Source organism: Microtus pennsylvanicus, chromosome 2 (genome assembly GCF_037038515.1).
Source record: "Microtus pennsylvanicus isolate mMicPen1 chromosome 2, mMicPen1.hap1, whole genome shotgun sequence".
Taxonomy (NCBI): Eukaryota; Metazoa; Chordata; class Mammalia; order Rodentia; family Cricetidae; genus Microtus; species Microtus pennsylvanicus.
The window spans coordinates 28,387,843-28,405,730 of record NC_134580.1 but is presented as its reverse complement, the minus strand read 5'-3'; the positions used below and the strand labels follow the sequence as shown (position 1 = coordinate 28,405,730).

At 43.2% G+C, this 17,888-nt stretch overlaps 1 protein-coding gene across 2 annotated transcripts in view; it reads left to right on the top strand.

The window, feature by feature from the left end:
- Positions 1 to 17,888, top strand: part of Racgap1 (Rac GTPase activating protein 1) — a 30,504-nt gene continuing 12,616 nt past the window's right edge. Inside the window, exons 1-7 of one of the 2 annotated variants that reach the window (XM_075960636.1) lie at positions 1 to 148; positions 8,396 to 8,483; positions 11,050 to 11,255; positions 12,485 to 12,621; positions 14,077 to 14,146; positions 15,766 to 15,819; positions 17,744 to 17,824. In XM_075960636.1, the coding sequence (XP_075816751.1) occupies positions 8,399 to 8,483; positions 11,050 to 11,255; positions 12,485 to 12,621; positions 14,077 to 14,146; positions 15,766 to 15,819; positions 17,744 to 17,824 (633 nt within the window). In that variant the 5' untranslated portion in view covers positions 1 to 148; positions 8,396 to 8,398. The remainder of the gene's footprint in view (positions 149 to 8,395; positions 8,484 to 11,049; positions 11,256 to 12,484; positions 12,622 to 14,076; positions 14,147 to 15,765; positions 15,820 to 17,743; positions 17,825 to 17,888) is intronic. The other variant, XM_075960637.1, reaches the window with a different exon arrangement.

Below are 17,888 nucleotides of genomic sequence, written 5' to 3'. Positions count from 1 at the left end.
GATTTTGAACCGGATCTGGCGGCGCGGTTCCACACTGCCGTTAGTGAGGCGTGCCGCGAGCGGACGGCAGCCCTCCTGGGGCGCGGCGGCCGGAGAGTGAGTGCCTCGGGCCGGTCGGGCTTGCGGGTGCGCGGGACCGGGAGCCTCGGTAAGCCGGTCCGAGGCCACGAGCGGGCGGCCGGGAGGGGGGGCTGCTCTGGGCGTTGCGTTTTGGGCCAAGTCAGGGGCGTCCTATTGAGGCGTGGCCGGAGGGGTGTGGGTGTGGTTCCCCTGAGGTGGTCTTCGCTTCTAGCCTGGCCTGGGAGTGGCTGGGACGGAGCTCCCTGTGACCCCTTCGGAGGAATAGGTTTTTCCGAGGGGGAAAGCACTGGTGTTTGAGAGGTCTAGGCGGCCCAGAGTTGTCTCCCACGAGATTAATTAGAGCACCCCTAGTTGTGAAGAATTGGAACGTTGCAAATTCTGAACCTTGACGGTCTCCGGTTATCTTTAGGTCCCCCTTTAATAAGAATTCATTGCCCCGCTCTCACTGACCTACCGCCCTGAAGCACGTTTCTGACGCTGCCGGATAACAGCTTAGTCACAGCTCCACCGAGAGAAAAGTTACGGCTGTTATCCGGTAGCATCCCAGTCGTGTGTAGGAGCGTTAGTGGAGTCACCATTTATCTTCTAAAGTTCTGTCACACCTAAGTTAACTGTACTCCGTGTGAGTATGTGTGACGGTGTCCTCTGTAGCCCAGGCTGGCCTTTTGTGGCCAAGGATACCTTCGCACTTCTGATCCTTCTACCTCTGGAGTGCTGGGATAACTAACGGGCATTACAGGATAATTGGGAGGTCTCTAGTGTGGTCCATCATTTGCTGTGCTGAGGACAGACGCCAGGGGCTCGTGCATACTAGGCAGGCATGGTGTCAGCTAACTGACCCACTTCCTTAAGTTCAAGTAAGATCGTCTTCTACTTAAGTCTTGAACAAAAAAAAAAGTGTTTGATGAAGCTGGTGTGCGCGTCAAGCTGTGGGTTGCTGTACAGAAAGGGAATCTGCAGTATTAGGTTTCAGTCTGCTGAGTGATGATGATCTCAGCTTTCGGGTTGGTGAAAGGTGGTAGACTTTTTTTTTTCTTCTGTGTAGCCCAGGTTGCCCTGAAACTGTTTATAGGCCAGGCTGGCTTTGAACTCAGATCTGCCTGCCTCTGCTTCCTGAGTGCTGGGATTAAAGACATAGGCCACCACCACCAGGTCCGGTTCAAAGGTAGTAGACTTGTCACTCATACCGAAATTTCATCTGATGTCACAAGAAGGTGACTGGTGAATTAGTGGAGCTAAAGATCACCTGAGATGATTTGGCTCCGGATCTGAGACGGTCTGTCTAATTCTCCACAAATACAGGAGTTCTAGTCGGCCTTATAGAATCCTTAACATTGGCTTTTCTTTCCTTTGGGAAAACATTTTGGCAATATTTATCAAGAGCCATTTAAGGCTTTTATACTATGATCCATTAATTAAAGGCTGTTGCAAAGACTCTCTCCTTAAAGACCTGAATACTGGTCATGAGGAGGTTCACTCATTCAGTGACTGTCAAGCATCTGGCAGTGTTCTAGACACCAGTGGCTCTGCAGCAAACAGACAGTAAAGTAAGCAAATATAGTAGATGGGGACAAATCTTTGCAGCAAAATAAAGCTGCCATTTCCGAAAAGTTGCAATTTTAAATATTTATTTATTTATTATATATACAATGTTCTGTCTGTGTGTATGCCTGCAGGCCAGAAGAGGGCACTAGACCTCATTACAGATGGTTGTGAGCCACCATGTGGTTGCTGGGAATTGAACTCAGGACCTCTGGAAGAGCAGGCAGTGCTCTTAACCACTGAGCCATCTCTGCAGCCCAACTTTAAATAGGGTAGTTAGCAGAGACTTCACTGAGAAGTAAGTGCAGATTCCTGGGTGTATGTGGGGAGGGGGGCAGAGGTGGGGGGTATGACGACAGGACAGTGCCATGCTAGAGACTGCAGGCAGAGGATAATTGAAAAGCTATTTATAATTATCTAAATCCAAAGGGAATGAAAAAAGATAGTAGCCCATCAACTCATTTTATTTATTTATTTTGTTGTTTTGTTTTGAGACAGGATTTCTTGGTATAGACTTGGTTATTCTGGAACCAGGCTGACCTTGAACTGACTCTGCTGGGATTGTAGGTGTGCGCCACCACCCCTGCGCCCACCGACTCTAGTGCTTAATTGAAACAAAGTGCTGGTAATCAAGACGTGAAATTGTGTGTGCCTTGCAGTGTAGCTCTGATAGTGCATGGTGGACAAAGGGTTTAGATTGGATGGCGAGGGTCTTGTTTCACTGTTTAAAAGGTGTCATTCCCCTCGCAGATGACGGAGTTGATTGAGATCCTTAGGAAAAGGCTTTGGGGATTAGTGAGACTCTAGGCGTGAAGACCCAGAAGATCTAACAGGACACAGAATGCCTGTGTGCTGAACTTAAAACATCACAATTTAGTTTTCCTTTCCCTCAGTTAGTCTTCACTCATGTTGAGCTCAAGGCATTCTGTTTACTTTTTCTATAGTTGATTTGCTTACAGGAACAGCTGGTCTCATGGTAGAAGCTCTTCTGCCAGTTGGATGGAGCCTTTGCTATGGAGCAGAAGCTGGGCATTTAGGGAAATGAATTGTTCTCAAGTGCTGTTGAATGAACGCATCCTTGTGTTGAGCTTGTCTTTGGGAGTGCCTTTCTTTGGCAGCAGGAACCCTACATTGTTAATTTCTTGGGAATGTTTAGAACAGCAATGTGTACGTATAATAATGTTTTTGATTAAAACACTTTGTTGAAACTGGGCGGTAGAGGTGCACGCCTTTAATCCTAGCACTCCATCCGGGTGGGTGGTGGCGCACGCCTTTAATCCCAGCACTTGGGAGGCAGAGACAGGCGGATCTCTGTGAGTTCGAGACCAGCCTGGTCTACAGAGCTAGTTCCAGGACAGGCTCCAAAAGCTACAGAGAAACCCTTTCTCGAAAAACAGCAACAACAAAACACTTTTGAAAAGAAAAGAAAAACCCAAGCAATCTGCCATTGCTTTGTTTTATACTATATAATTCTCTTGATGCATCTAAAATACTTGATATATAGTTTTCTTAATAATGTTTGTAGGATGGGTATAGATGCTTTTTCTAGGATACCCTGCAGAAAAACCCGTAATGGTCTGTTGTTCTGAAGGACTGTCTGTCTCTTTGCTGGGTGATTGAAATTAAATTGGGGCCTCAAAGCAATAACGGCAAGCTGAGACTCTTTTCTCCTGGTGTTGCCAAATTGCTCCCTTAGGGATATGCGCAGACCGGGATTCTAACTCAGTGACTCTCCACCTCGGGGCTCCCCATCAATAACAGCTGAGATTCCGGGCACCTTTTTGTTTAAAGTGCTACATAAACTGATTTCCTCGCTCCACACACGGGCTGTTGCCGCATTCTCAAAGGCAGTAACCTCTGCCTGGGAAGTGACAGCTGCTTTACAGCTGAGAGCCGCGCTCTGCTACACGACTGTTGTGTCCCTTCACATTAGTGCGTCTCCTAGCCCTGAAGCTAAATAATAAAGGGGAGGACATAAACAGGAGGATGGAAGTGTGGCCCAGCAGGAAAATTAAAATCATTCTCAGTCGACACTGAGAAGGACAAGGAGGCCTTACCTCTCCAAGTTACAATTGACTGAGGTATTGAGAGCTAGTAGTGATACAGAGGGATAGTTTCGTCACCTAGAAATAATTCCTGAGAGTCACTTCTGCAGGATGTTAGGATATAAGACTCCCAGCATATAAAGAGGAGTATATTTTGCTAGAACCAGATTTTATTTCTCTTAAGCAAACCTGTATTATAGGGGGGAAGAATGAACTTTCTTCAGAACTAAGAGCCTCATTGAGAACAGCTTGTTTGACCCTGTCAGAAGTTTGTCGTCTTTATCGGCCTGTATTCTAGATGATGTCTGTGTTTACACACATAGACACATGAGTCTGCTTTGTGTGACTGTCAGGATTCGCAGGTGTCTGAGAAGATCTTTGGCATATATGGTCGATACTTTTCTGACACTTCAGTGTGTTAGGGTGGAAAGAAAATAGACTTTGGACTCAACACCTGCTTTTCATTGTGCACTCAGTATTTAGTCACTTCATGGTTCTGAGTCTAAATTGTCTATAAAATGGCAGCTTAGTTAATTAGATTCATAGGAGGAAGAATGTGAAACGTCAAGTTTAGTACTTAATTCACAGCAAAGGCATATATTAAATATCATGTAGCACTATTTTAAAAAATAGTCTATGTTTCTGAATCTCGTGGTGCCTCATGTGGAGACAGTCTAGACGACTTAAGGGGAATCACTCTTTCAGAACCTAATTAACAGCCGTCAGACCCCAAACAACACAGAGTGCACTTCGTATTTCCATAAGCTGTATTTGTTTGTATTTTGGAGACAGTGCTGTGTAGCCATGGCTGTCTTGGAACTCATTCTGTAGACCAGGCTGGCCTCGAATTCACAGAGATCTGCCTGCCTCTGCCTCCCGAGTGCTGGGATTCAAGGTGTGTGCCACCACCGCCCGGGGTTGCATTGGGATTTTAAATCACTGTCTCCTAGTGTGCCTTGAGAACAGCTGAGACTTTGCATGCACACCAGCTACAGTGTCTTGTAGAGCCTGGTTTGTGGAATCGGTCTTGTTCTCAGGAGACTGTCTCTTCCTTCAGCTAGGCAGAGTGGCTTATCCTATAATATCACCACTTGGGTGGACTGTCATGTGATTGCTGTGGGTTCAAAGCCAGCTTGGGCAGTCGCAAATAGCCCTTCCCTCAAAACAAAACACCACAACCACAGCCAACTAGCTTCTAACCATACTCTTTGGAGTACACAGGAACCAGAGTAATCATGAACTAAAGAAACTCTAGTAAACGTGACGATTCTTTTTTTAATCCTGCTGCTGTAACAAAGTACCTTAAACTGGATTGGGTAATCTATATTTATTTTGTGTGTGCACACAGGGACCACATCAACCTTTAGTGGTGTTCCCTAGGAGCTGTCCTTGGATGTTTTGCTTTGTTTGCTTGAGATAGGATTTTAATGTATCCCAAGTTAGCCTTAACTCGGAGATCTGCCTGCCTCTGCCTCTCCCTCCCTAGCGCTGAGACTAATAGAATGAAAGGTACGCCTGGCCCAGTGTCTTGGTTTTTGGACAGGGTCTCACTGAGACCTGGGGGTGAGCTCTGAGTACTTTTGCTTCCCCAGGGCTAAGATTCTAAGTGCACATCACCTGGTCATCTTAGAATTTCTCTTTTTATATCTTGTGTGTGTGTGGTGCACATGTACCACAGCATGTGTGTGTTTAACTTCATCATATTTGTCTGTGGGATTGAACTGGGGTTGTTAAGCTTACACAGTAGGGTCCTTGTCCTCTGAACCACCTTGGTGGCCTGCACATAGGTTTTTACATGGTGCGGGGACCAGACTCAGGTTCTCATGTGGGTGTAGCAAGCACTTTATGGATGGAGTTATCTCTTTATGCCTGAATAATCGTTTATTTCTCAGGGTTTAGAAAGTCCAAGATGAAAGTGCCGTGGGATTGCTTGCTAAGGATTTCCTTTCTTTCCTTTTTTTTTTTGGTTTTTCGAGACAGGGTTTCTCTGTGACTTTAGAGCCTGTCCTGGAGCCAGTCATATAGACCAGGCTGGTCTGGAACTCACAGAGATCCACCTCCTGCCTCTGCCAACCGAGTGCTGGGATTAAAGGCGTGCGCCACCACCGCCCGGCCCTTTCTATCCTTGATGATGCCTTTTTGTGACCTTGTGGCAGAAGAGCAACAGGCCACCTACTTCCTTCAGGCCCTCTTGCATGAGGACACTAGTACCTTAACATTCTAGTCCTGCTGCAGAGGGAATTCAGTTTCAACATCCATTTTGGAGGGACACAAACAAATCATAGAGGGAGTCAGGTCAGGTCATATTGTCATTGAAGATAACATTTTTGGTGGTTGTGCTTTGAGACAAAGCCCTGCCGTATTGCCCCGTGGCCTGGAACTCTAGTGCTTTTATCTCTAGTGCTGAGCTTGCTACACAAAGCACCACGCCTGCTTAAAATGAAGTTTTTGCCTGGTGTGGTGGTGCACACCTTTAATTTCAGAGGCAGATCTCTGGGTTTCCAGTCCAGGTCTCAAAAACAAGACTGCCCCCCCCCCCCCACCACCGTTTTCAGTATCATAATTGCTGCAGAATCTATTTTCCTGAACCCTTTAGAAGTTTTTATGTTCTGAGTTGCAGGATATACTTATGATGCTGAGATAGGAGAGCTCAATATTCAGTGTTACAGTTGCTGACTAGTGGCCGCTGTTTTTACTGGGAGCCAGAGATCATCATTTGAATCGATCCCGAATGTTCTTCCCTGCTTCTGTTCTGCTGCACTGTGTGTGGACCTCTCCAGGACTTCCACATCCTTCCTGCTGGCCGTAATGCCACTCTAACTTTGTTCTCCTCTTGGGGAAGATGTTTATAATAAGTCAGTTAGTCTGGTTGCTTAGCAGCTTGCCACAGTCAGTTGCTTGGAACCAGATACATTGTTGCCATTTGAAGAGCATGTTCCAGCCGTCTTCAGGTTACACTGCAGACACACTTGGAACTGATAGATTTTTTTTTTATAGCAGTTGTTTCATGACTACAAATGAGTATTTCTATACTGTTTAATAGAAAATATTTTTATGCTCATATATTCCTTTTCTGTGAGGTTTTGCTTGTTCTTTTTTAATTTTTTTACTGTCATAGCTTGCAGTACAATCTTACAAATATTTGCAAAATCACTAAAAACTCAAACTAGAGTTCTGAAGTTTTTATTTAGATGGATAGAGTAACTACCTGGACAGAGCATCAGGGGTGAGAGGAATGTGAGGGTCTTCTGATGTGTTTTTAAGAATATTTCATTTTCAGGTGAAAGTGACTCTTTTCTTCCCTTGATAATTTTTGTCACATTTAGTAAACGGCTTTCCTGATGACTAAAGAAGAACTTATTTTCCTAATCCATTCCTTGTTGAAGTCTATTTGGGGAACAGAGAGCTGCCTAGAAGGCTGGCCTGAGTTTTTAATGCTATATTAGCAGGTCTCTGGGAGGAAGCACAAAGCCTGAGATTGTCTATACAGAGCACACAACAAATGGCTTTTGCTTTGCCCTTGTCCCTGGGAAGGTGCTGCATTGTCTCTGGCGCAGGGTGGGATAACATAGTCCTTCGCCTGCACTCAGTATAAATTTACTCGACACAGTCCCTGCATGCATTCCAGCAGAGAACCGCACACTACAGAAATAATTCTTATGCTGCTGAGCTGGCAGTTTCCCACTTAATCACTGTGTGATGTCACCTGTGCCGTTGGTGGGAAATGTGCTGACCATTCCTGCCTTTTAAGAGACAGTTGTGACAGGATATTAGCTAAAAGTGAGGTCAAAATAAACAGTTCAAGTTACATTATAGGTTTTCAAAGTCTGAAAGATTATAAAGTAGCAAAAAAATGTTAAATTAGATTTAAAGAACCACATTGGTTTGTGGTATTTATAGTCCACTGACATGCTCCTTCCTACTGAAAACAATTAGCACCAGAATCATTATAAGGAGTGGGCATTGGCATAGAAGTAAACAAAGGTGTATGTTGTCAGTGGTCCAATGGTTTTCTAGTTCATAAGTAAGCATTAAACATTGCAGCTTTGGTCTGGCACATGCTTGTAATCCCAGCACGTGGAATGGTGAGACAGGAAGATTGTGAGTTCAAGGCCAGCTTGGGTAACTAACTAGTAAGACCTTGTCTCAGAAAATAAACAGCAGGGGTGGGGGAGAGGCAAAAAATGAAACAAAACAAAAACACTAACTTTTTTAAAATATAGATTAGGGTCACAAAATTGTTGGTTTAAGATTCTTTAAATGGGAGCCGGGTGGTGGTGGTACGCACCTTTAATCCCAGCACTTGGAAAGCAGAGATAGGTGGATCTGTATGAGTTCGAGACCAGCCTGGTCTACAAGAGCTAGTTCCATGACAGTTAAGGCTGTTACACAAAAAACCCTATCTTGAGCCGGGCGGTGGTGGCGCACACCTTTAATCCCAGCACTTGGGAGGCAGAGGCAGGCGGATCTCTGTGAGTTCGAGACCAGCCTGGTCTACAAGAGCTAGTTCTAGGACAGGCTCCAAAACCACAGAGAAACCCTGTCTCGAAAAAACCAAAACAAACCAAAACAAAAAAACCCTACCTTGAAAAACAACAAAACAAATAAACAAAAAGTCTTGAAATGGTGGCTACCAATAGGAGAGTCCAGGTATTGGTAGATTGTTACTAAATTTTCTGTAAGGGGGAGAAGGCAGCTTCCTTAATGTACATTTGATTTCTTGGCAGAAGATGGATACTACAATGGTGAATTTGTGGACTCTGTTTGAGCAGCTTGTGCGCCGGTTGGAGATTATCAATGAAGGAAATGAAAGCAGTAAGTCATTCTGATCTGGTCTCTGGAGGATGGGGAGGGAGGACGGGTGAGATAAGAAGGAAACCAATCAGATTTCAGCATTTGGTTTGTATGATGCTGACTGAAATGTCTGAGATCTGAAAGTTGGTGTTTTTTCAGTTTCCCTAAGAAGACAGTGCTGGCCAAAGGGTGCTGAGCACTCGTTTCAAAGGACCATTAAAATTTATTCTATGTAACTCATTTTTATTTTTTTAGTTTTTTGAGACAGGGTTTCTCTGTGTAACAGTCCTAACTATCCTGGAACTAACTCTGTAGACCAGGCTCAAACTCACTGAGATTCACCTGCCTCTGCCTTCTAAGTGCTAGGGTTAAAGGTGTGCACCACTACCGTCCAGCTATATTACTCTTAAAAATCCTGTGTATGTGGGTACCTATGGATGCCAGAAGAGGGCACAGGGACTTCTGGAGCTGCAGTTACTGGTGGCTGAGAGCTGTCTGACGTGGTGCTGAATGAGCGCAGGCCTTCTTTACCACTGAGCCATCCATCGTGGTTGTTTTCTTTTTTAAAGATTTATTTATTTATTATATATACAACATTGCTTCTATGTGTGCCTGCAGGCCAGAAGAGGGCGCCTGATCTCATTACAGATGGCTGTGAACCACCATGTGGTTGCTGGGTATTGAACTCAGGACCTCCGGAAGAGCAGTCAGTGCTCTTATCCTCTGAGCCATCTCTCCAGCCCCTCCATCGTGGTTTTTAAGTGAACTTTACCCAACTAGCTAGTTTGCTCACTTTCTTGCTTACCAAGGGTCTCTTTCCATAGAATAGTTGGTATTAATTATCAATTTCTTATTGATTCCATGAGTGTGTTGGTTTTTTGTTTTCCCTTTTTAAGAGGGTAGGTCTCATACTGTAGCCCAGACAACTGAAGTTGCAGCAATCCTCTTACCTCAGATTCCTGACTACAGGCACAAAGCTACCTCATGCAGATCTGCTCTTCATGCTTCCAGACAAGCTCGCCTCCAGTTCACTAGCCCAGACCTGCCTAAAATTTTGTTCTTCCTGCCTCAGCCTCCCAAGTTCTGCTGGTGTTGGAACTTACTGTGTAGACCAGGCTGGCTTTGAATTTACAGAGATCTGCCTGACTCTGCCTCCTGAGTTCTGGGATTAAAGGTGTGTGCCACCACTGCCCAGCTCTAAGATAACTTTCATACTGCCCTACTTTCTAAAATTGGTCTGCTACTAACATAAGTTCCCTTATGACTCAATTTCTTTCTTTCCCCTCATCTCCCTGACTGTCCTGGAACTCTCTCTGTAGACCAGGCTGGTCTTGAACTCAAAGATCCACTGACCCCTGGCTCCCAAGTGTTGGGATTAAGATGCATGCCACCACACCCAGCTGACTGGGTTCTTTAGAATGAATTGGTATACCAAGTTGGAAGTTCATTCAGATTTAAAATTGCTTGTATGGGGGCTGGAGAGATGGCTCAGCGGTTAAGAGCATTGCCTGCTCTTCCAAAGGTCCTGAGTTCAATTCCCAGCAACCACATGGTGGCTCACAACCATCTGTAAAGAGGTCTGGCGCCCTCTTCTGGCCTTCACGCATACAGACAGAATATTGTATACATAATAAATAAATATTTTAAAAAAAATTGCTTGTATGTTGTACATTTCTGTACATGGTTTAAATTTGTATAGGAAAAAATGCCCTCTCTACCTAAAAATCTGCTGACTTTATGTGAAAGTGGCTTAGTTTTATCTGTAAACAGGGTTTGACCAGCAGTAGCCACAGCTTGGCATCTTCCAGTATGTTGCTGGTGGAGAATGATGCTTATATATAGGTTGAAGTTAGCTCGGGAATTGAAGGCACTTGTGCGTATTGTAGAGTGGTCTTCACCAGCAGCAGGGGATAAAATGAATGCTGCTGGGGAGTGATTCTGTCATTGCAGATGTTTGAGCAGAGTCCCCTTTCTGCTTCAAGAGCTTGTGTGATCATTTCTGCTTTTACACTAGAGTATTTACTTCCCCTCAAGGCATTGTTAAACAGCAAAAGCAATTGGCTCTTTACTTTCTGATCAATATTTGTATAATTATTACTGAATGGAATTACAGGCCTTAGATATCTGTAATATTAATCTACATCTACTAGAGCGTATTGTAGCAGTTGTACTTGAATTTGCTGTGTAACTCTGGTTCAGCAATGTGTGACTGTAAAGGAGGCTGTTTTTGTTTTATGTGACTGTCCTGGTGTGTGACGGCTGCCCCAAAGGTATCCCTCTTTGATTGCTTTCTGTTCATGCGCTTTCAGTGTTTGTGGCATCCAGAGCCAGGTGACTAATGAGTTATACTCCATAGCAGATGCCCTGGGTAAGCCAGGACTGTGCAGCCTATTGGATCAGGCATTGCTTCCCTCTCAGGTCTTATCCAAAGTGACAGAACAGGTTTGTGCCTGGTCATGTTCAGATATGTTTGACTATAGTCTAGCAAGACTTTATATTTGGGATGAAGCTAACTAACTATAGGCCTGTTTGTTTGAGCAGTTGTAGTTTTGCTGCTTGGATTATTGAAGTTTTTACCTGTCCTCAGTTGAATTCATCCAGGTTGTGAAGGACTTCGAAGATTTCCGGAAGAAATGTCAAAGAACCAACCAGGAGCTGGAGAAATTCAAAGATTTGTTATTGAAAGCAGAGACCGGGCGGAGCGCTCTGGACGTTAAGCTGAAGCATGCGCGTAATCAAGTAGATGTAGAGATCAAACGGAGACAGCGAGCTGAGGCTGAGTGTGCAAAGCTGGTGTGTACGCCTGGACTGTTAGGCTGATGATGGGCTTGGGAGACATCATTTGATAATATTTCTCTTTATCAAATATACCCAGTTCCCCTCCACATAAACAACTGAATTGTTTGACATATTGCTTGTGATTAGAGATGAAACTGCAGCTGTGACCTCTGTTTTTTCAGCTTGAAATTAATACTTATTTTCTCCTTTAGATTTGAAACTGTTTTTTTCACTAGACATATTTCAAATGAGAGGTATAACAAAATGGCCAAGAATGTAGTACAGTTGGTAAAATGCTTGCCTGACATGCACAAGGTCCTGGGCTCCAGCACTCCAAAGATTTTTTTTTTTAAGAATTAAAATGAGGAAGAATAATATGAAATTCTAGAATCCTTATCAATCACAATTTATTTGCTATTCTGCAGAGGTGAGTGGGCATCTTTTGAGACAGGGTTCTACTGTACAACTCCTGATGGGCTGAAGCTCAAGGATGATCCTCCTGGCTCTGCTCTGAATACTGGGCTTAGAGTTGTGTGCCACCATGCCCATCCTATATTGCTTATTATAAATGCCTAGAATGTTGTTCTCCTTTTATGAATTGGTGGCACTGGCCTGCTGTCATCGATACAGGCAAGGCAACTCTAATGCTTTATCATTGCTCTCTAACTCAGGATAAAGGGCTAGACGTAGTTAGTGAGTTGAACAATGTGACTGGCATACAACATTATTCTTTTGATGTGGCAGGAGGGGTCTGGTGCAAAGGAGAGCTTTAGCTGAGGGGACTAAGCCATCTTAGCTCTGTTAGATGCCTCAGTGAGCCTAAATTGCCTGCATTGCAGCTTTGTATCTATTTTAATGTATTTAGTTCCATTATTTAGAAAAACATGTGACTGCTTTGATCTATAAGAGAGGCCAATAATTGTACTGATAAAAACAACACTTGAAGTATTTTTGCTATGAGAAATCTATTTTGGAACTCTTATTCTATATCACTGTCCTTTTGGTTAGCAGTTTGATCTAAAAATCTTATAACAGAGGCCCCCTATTCTATATGGAGCTGATTTTACTCATCAGAAACCAGCCACAGCCTGGGCTGATGTAAATTAATATTCTATTGTTGTCATGCCTTCCTGAAGGCCCATTTGCATAATGTTGTATTTTAATGCCGTCTGTCTGTCCTATAAATTTAAGTGAAGCTTTCTTCCCTGACTAGTTATGATGTTTTACTCTGCTTTGGTCTGTAGGAACAACAGATTCAGCTGATTCGAGATATACTCATGTGTGACACATCTGGCAGCATTCAGCTAAGTGAGGAACAAAAATCAGCTCTAGCTTTTCTCAACCGAGGCCAAGCACCCAGTGGCAACTCTGGGAACAATAGGTGGGGAGCTGCATCTGTTGTCATCTGATCACAAGCGGCACAGCTGTCAGAAGTCCTGTCATCTGACCTTCTGGGATGTGTGCTGAACAAAGCAGAAGAGCCTCAGGAGTAGGGCGGTGGCGGGGCACATAGCCGCCCCCATTTGCTTTCATTATTTTTTTAAACTTTCCTTAGGATGTTGTTTCACCAAGGGTGCAGTTTTGATGTTGGTGTTAAATTGCACATCAATAACTAGTCCTGTACATTGCGGAGAATGCTGAGGTGAAAGTGGGAGTTCAGCAGTGCTCACAGTGTTTATTCCCCAGAGAGCTGCTGGGAGCCATGGTGTCACTGAAATAGTTTCAGCCAGGCTTTGCGTGTAATACTCCCAGTACAATAAGTAGGAAAAGACTTAGACTCTCAGGGTTATTTGTTTTGTTGGCTGTTGGTCCATGAGGAATCTTGTTTGGTAAGATAGGGTCTTAGGGTATAGCCCTGGCTAGCCTTCATTTATTGTTTATACTGAGCTGCCATTGAATTCATAGAGATCTACCTTTCTCTTCCTCCTGAATGCTGGGTTAAAGCTATGATGCTCCTATGCCCAGCTCACATGGAATCTTTATAGTTAAGAAGATAATGGTAACTTTATTTTTTTTAAAGTTTTAAAAAATTATGCGTGAGTATGAGGTAAGCATGTGTGCAGGGTGCACATGAAAACCAGAAAAGAATAGTTATAATAATAGTTGGTCCCCTGGAATGAGAGCTGTAAAAGATTGTAAGCCGCCTGATGTTGGTAGTGTGAGGTCTTAATCGCTGAGCTATCTCTCACCCCCGGCCCCTGTTTTTTGAGGCAGAGTCTTACATATCCCAGGCTGGCCTTGAATTCTTTAGCTTGTGCCTCTCAAGTGCTACAGTTATTTCATGGACCACTGTATTCAGCTTAGACTTAATGTCTTAAAAAGTCAGTGCTGGGGGCTGGGAATGTAGCTCAGATAGTAGAGTACTTGTGTAGGATGGTTCACTTCTCAGTGCTTTGTAAACTGGACATGGATGTGCACATCTGTAATCCCAGTGTTTGGGAAGTAGGGGCAGGAGAGTCAGATGTTCAAGGTCATCTCCAGTTACGGGAAGTTCACAGGACAGCCTTGTCGCCGAAAAAATATCAAACCAAAAGCCCAGTACTGTGTAATCTTCACTTGTAGGAAATCTCAGACTCAATTGGAATCAAATTGAACCTCAGTCTGCTTCCTTGTAGTATACACTCAGCAAGAAAAACCCCATATGACACTCACTTGCTGCTGCACTCACAGTGCTCCATGGAAATGGTGCCGAGCAGCTCACTGCAGCTATGGCTTCAGCTTGTGCTTGTCTGTAAACTCGCTCATGTTACCTGACCAGTGGGACTTTTCAGGGTACTGGTGGCTTTTATGTTTTATGGTGTCTCTGTCTAACACTGTGTTATTGTTTTTAATCCAGACTATCAACCATTGATGAATCTGGTTCCATTTTATCAGATATCAGCTTTGACAAGACTGATGAATCACTGGTAATAAACATTTGATCTCTAGAGTTTCTGCTTTTGTTAACCTGCCCTGTCTGTAGGAGCATCCCTGCTCCTATCCTTGCTGTCCTTTATGATTCTTTCATTGATGATTTGTTACAGATTTCGAACTGGCAATTTAAATTATAAACTCACACAAGCTATAAGACACTGGCTTAAATATTCATTTTCTGGAAGAATGTGAAATTCAGGATTTGCTGTGAAGTTGAATTTATCTGAAGGGTCTCTGGGAGGCAGATTGTGTCTTAACTTGTTAAAACCCTAGCTAGAGGTAAAAGTTAGCAAGATTGACCAGGCAAGGTGTTTTAATTTTTGTGATTGGATCTCACTATGTAGTTGTAGCTGCCCTGGAGCTGGCTATGTAGATGCAGGTAAGGTTTATTTGCTGCTCCTGAAGTGAATGGATTTGTACTTTATTACCAGCATAGTTTGTTTTTTTGAGGGAAGCTTAGCCATCCTTCATGTATTAGAAGGAAACTAAAGTCCTTGGGCTAGAGCCAGAAGGATAGAATTTAAATTTCTTGGCATCATATTATTCTTTGATTAAGCAATGGTTGCTGTCTAAACTTGTTACTTTGCTTTTGTCAGTAGCAGAACTGGTGAAATTTCTGAATAAATGGTAATGTTTCAAAAACCTACTGACATTTGGTCTCTAATGTTCAGGAGACTGGTAGTCCACTGGCAGTTCATCATTTCCGTGGGAGGCTGGAGCCTAGGAAACAAACCAAAGCACAGGAAGTTGTTAGTGTTTGCGTTTTGATGGCAAAGCAAGTAGCAAGTGTAAAAACTCATAGTCAGTGTTTAACCAGAGAAGCAAATGTCCATTTTAAGGATATAAATATTGGGAAGCCACCTTTTGAAATAAACAATTATATAGAGTAGGTCTGGGGTATATAATCAAGCACATCAGGTGAGTTTTGAGGAAAACCTCTACTGTGATAGCTGTTATAATTCGAGCTGATCAACCAGTGGCTGAATTATTTGATCATAACTGGGGAAATTGAATTCATGTTGTGCTGCTGTTCATTGTATGTGCTGCTTAGATACTGTGTGTTTAGGGGTAACCAGGATAAGGGAAGTACAGGTAGACACCAAAATGATTGCCGTGGTCACAGTAATGAAGTGAAACTAGTCTATAGTAAAAAGCAGACTTCAAAGGTAAATCGTATTTATATTGAGGGTTAAAAACATAAACTAGCTTCTTAGGGCCTGTTGGATGGAATATCCAGTTAGACAGTAGCAGTCACATAGGGCAAGAGTCACATCTGACGTGGTCAGTACAGTGTCTTGTATTCTCTAGGTTCTAAAACTAATTAGAAGAATAATCAGGAATAAAGGACCAGGTGCCTGAAATATCACGACAGGGGTTGGTTCTCTGACCTTTTCCTGTCTCTGTGGCATTGGTTCCTGATTCTGTTACTGTGGCTTCAATATTTGAAGGAAGCCTGCTAACTGGAGCTTTGGAGCAAACTTCAAAGACCGTCCAAATTTCCCTCTCCTGGGGTTTTAAGTTAGGTAGTCTGACTTATTGATGTAAATTTATTTGTGTGGGATTTATGAGCGACCTAAGCAAAGAAAGAATAACATGGTCTAATTTCCAACAGGACTGGGATTCTTCTTTGGTGAAGAATTTCAAAATGAAGAGACGAGAAAAGAGGGTATGTCTGTGTTTTCCTTGCCTTCCTGGGTGGGGCTTGAACCCATGCTCCCATGCACACTAGGCAAGTGCTCTCTCTATAGCCGCTGTCACTCTTGTAACACATTCACTAAGTTCTCAGGATGTCCTTGACTTACTGTGTAGTAAAGCCTTAAATACTCCTGCCTCCGCCTTCTAAGTGGTTGTTGGGATTATAAATTTATGCCATTAGGCTCAGATGTTTTACAGTTTATAAAATAAGAGTTTTTGCCAGGTGTGGTAGTGCATGTATTTAATTCCAGCACTTGGGAGGCAGAGGCAAGCGGATCTCTGAGTCCAGGACAGCGAGGGTTACACAGAGAAACACTGTCTTCAAAAACAATTTTTCCCCCTGGCATTATGCCCCACAGTTGTGATAATAACACTAAGGAGATTGAGTCAGAAAGGTCATGAATTTGAGGCCATTCTGGGCTATTTATCAAGTTTGAGACCAGGTTAAACTATATTGTGATATCCTATTTAAAACAAACAAAACAAAAGCAGGGCTGGAGAGATGGCTTGCAGTGAAGAGCACTTAGCTGCTTTTGTAGAGGATCTGGATGGTGTTTCCAGGTGGTGATTCCTAAATGTGTGCCACTCCAGTTTCAGGGGATCCAGTGCCTTCTTAGAGCCTCCTTGGGCATCAGTCTTACATGTAGTATTCACATATATGCATAGGCTACTCATAATATAAAAATAAATATTAGAAGAAAAACCAACCAAACAAAAACCTAAGAGTAATAGTTTTTCTTTTGGGAAATTTAGATATAAAACTATATTTCTGGCACATCTTTAGACATTGTTAACCAAAAAGCACAAAATGTAGGTCAGCTGTGGTGGGGCATGCTTTTAATCCCAGCACTTGGGAGGTAGGGACAGGTGGATTTCTGAATTAGAGCCCAGCCTGGTCTACAGAGTTTCAGGACAGCTAGGGTTACATAGAGAAATCCTGTTTCAAAACAATCACAAAACACAAAAGGATTAATGCTACTGGGGCAATACTTCTTTTATTTAAATTTTTTTCCTTTTTTTAAAAATTTATTTTATGTACATTGATGTCTTGCCTGCATGTATGTCTGTGTGAAGGTGTTGGGTCCCCTGGAACTGGAGTTACAGACAGCTGTGAGCTGCCATGTGGGTACTGGGAATTGAACCCTGGTCCTCTGGAAGAACAGTCAGTGCTCTTAACCACTGAGCCATCTCTCCAGTCCCTAATTAAAATTTTTTATTTATTGCTATTATTGCGTGTGTGTGTGTGTGTGTGTGTGTGGAGAGGGGGAGAGAAAGCACAGGCACATGCATATCTCAGTGTATATGTATTGGTTCTTTCCAAGCCACTGTAGGTTCTAAGAATTGAACTGAGATCATCAGGCTTGCACAGTAAGCAACTTTACCCACTGAGCCATCTCATCAGTCCTGCAGGGGCCATAGTGATACTGCTTAAAGTAGTGACACAGGGCAAGAGTCTACTTTATTTCACGAGTCTGGGCTAGATCTCCATATAGTAGAAGAGAATATGTTTGGATTATTTTTGAGTTGTCATGTGAATTTTTATGCAGGACTTTTATGCTCTATTATAAGCTTCAGATGCAATGTGTATATAATGGGATATGGAAATCTTATCTGGGCTGACATGCTTAGGGTATTTGATGTGTTTCCAAAGACTTCGTGTCCTTAGATAGGATTATAGTTCCTCTCTTTCTGATGTTGTCGCCAAAGCTTGTCTCTTTTCTATAGCACTGAGAGCATTTTTGTGTTTGTTTAACAAACAGGCATGATAATGCGCATTGCTATTTGTTGTAGCCCTGGTTTTTAGGACTTGCATGTAGTTGCTGATAGGACTGTTGTGTTTTCTGGGCTTCAGTTCTACTTGAAATTAAAGTTTTGGTCTTTACTCCCTCTTCTAGCGCTCCAACAGTCGGCAGTTCATTGATGGCCCTCCTGGGCCTGTAAAGAAAACCTGTTCCATTGGCTCTACAGTAGACCAGGTAAGAGGAGTCAGAGCCAGAGAACTGTGACCCTAAATGTACCAGGGATTAGTGGCTTTGCAAG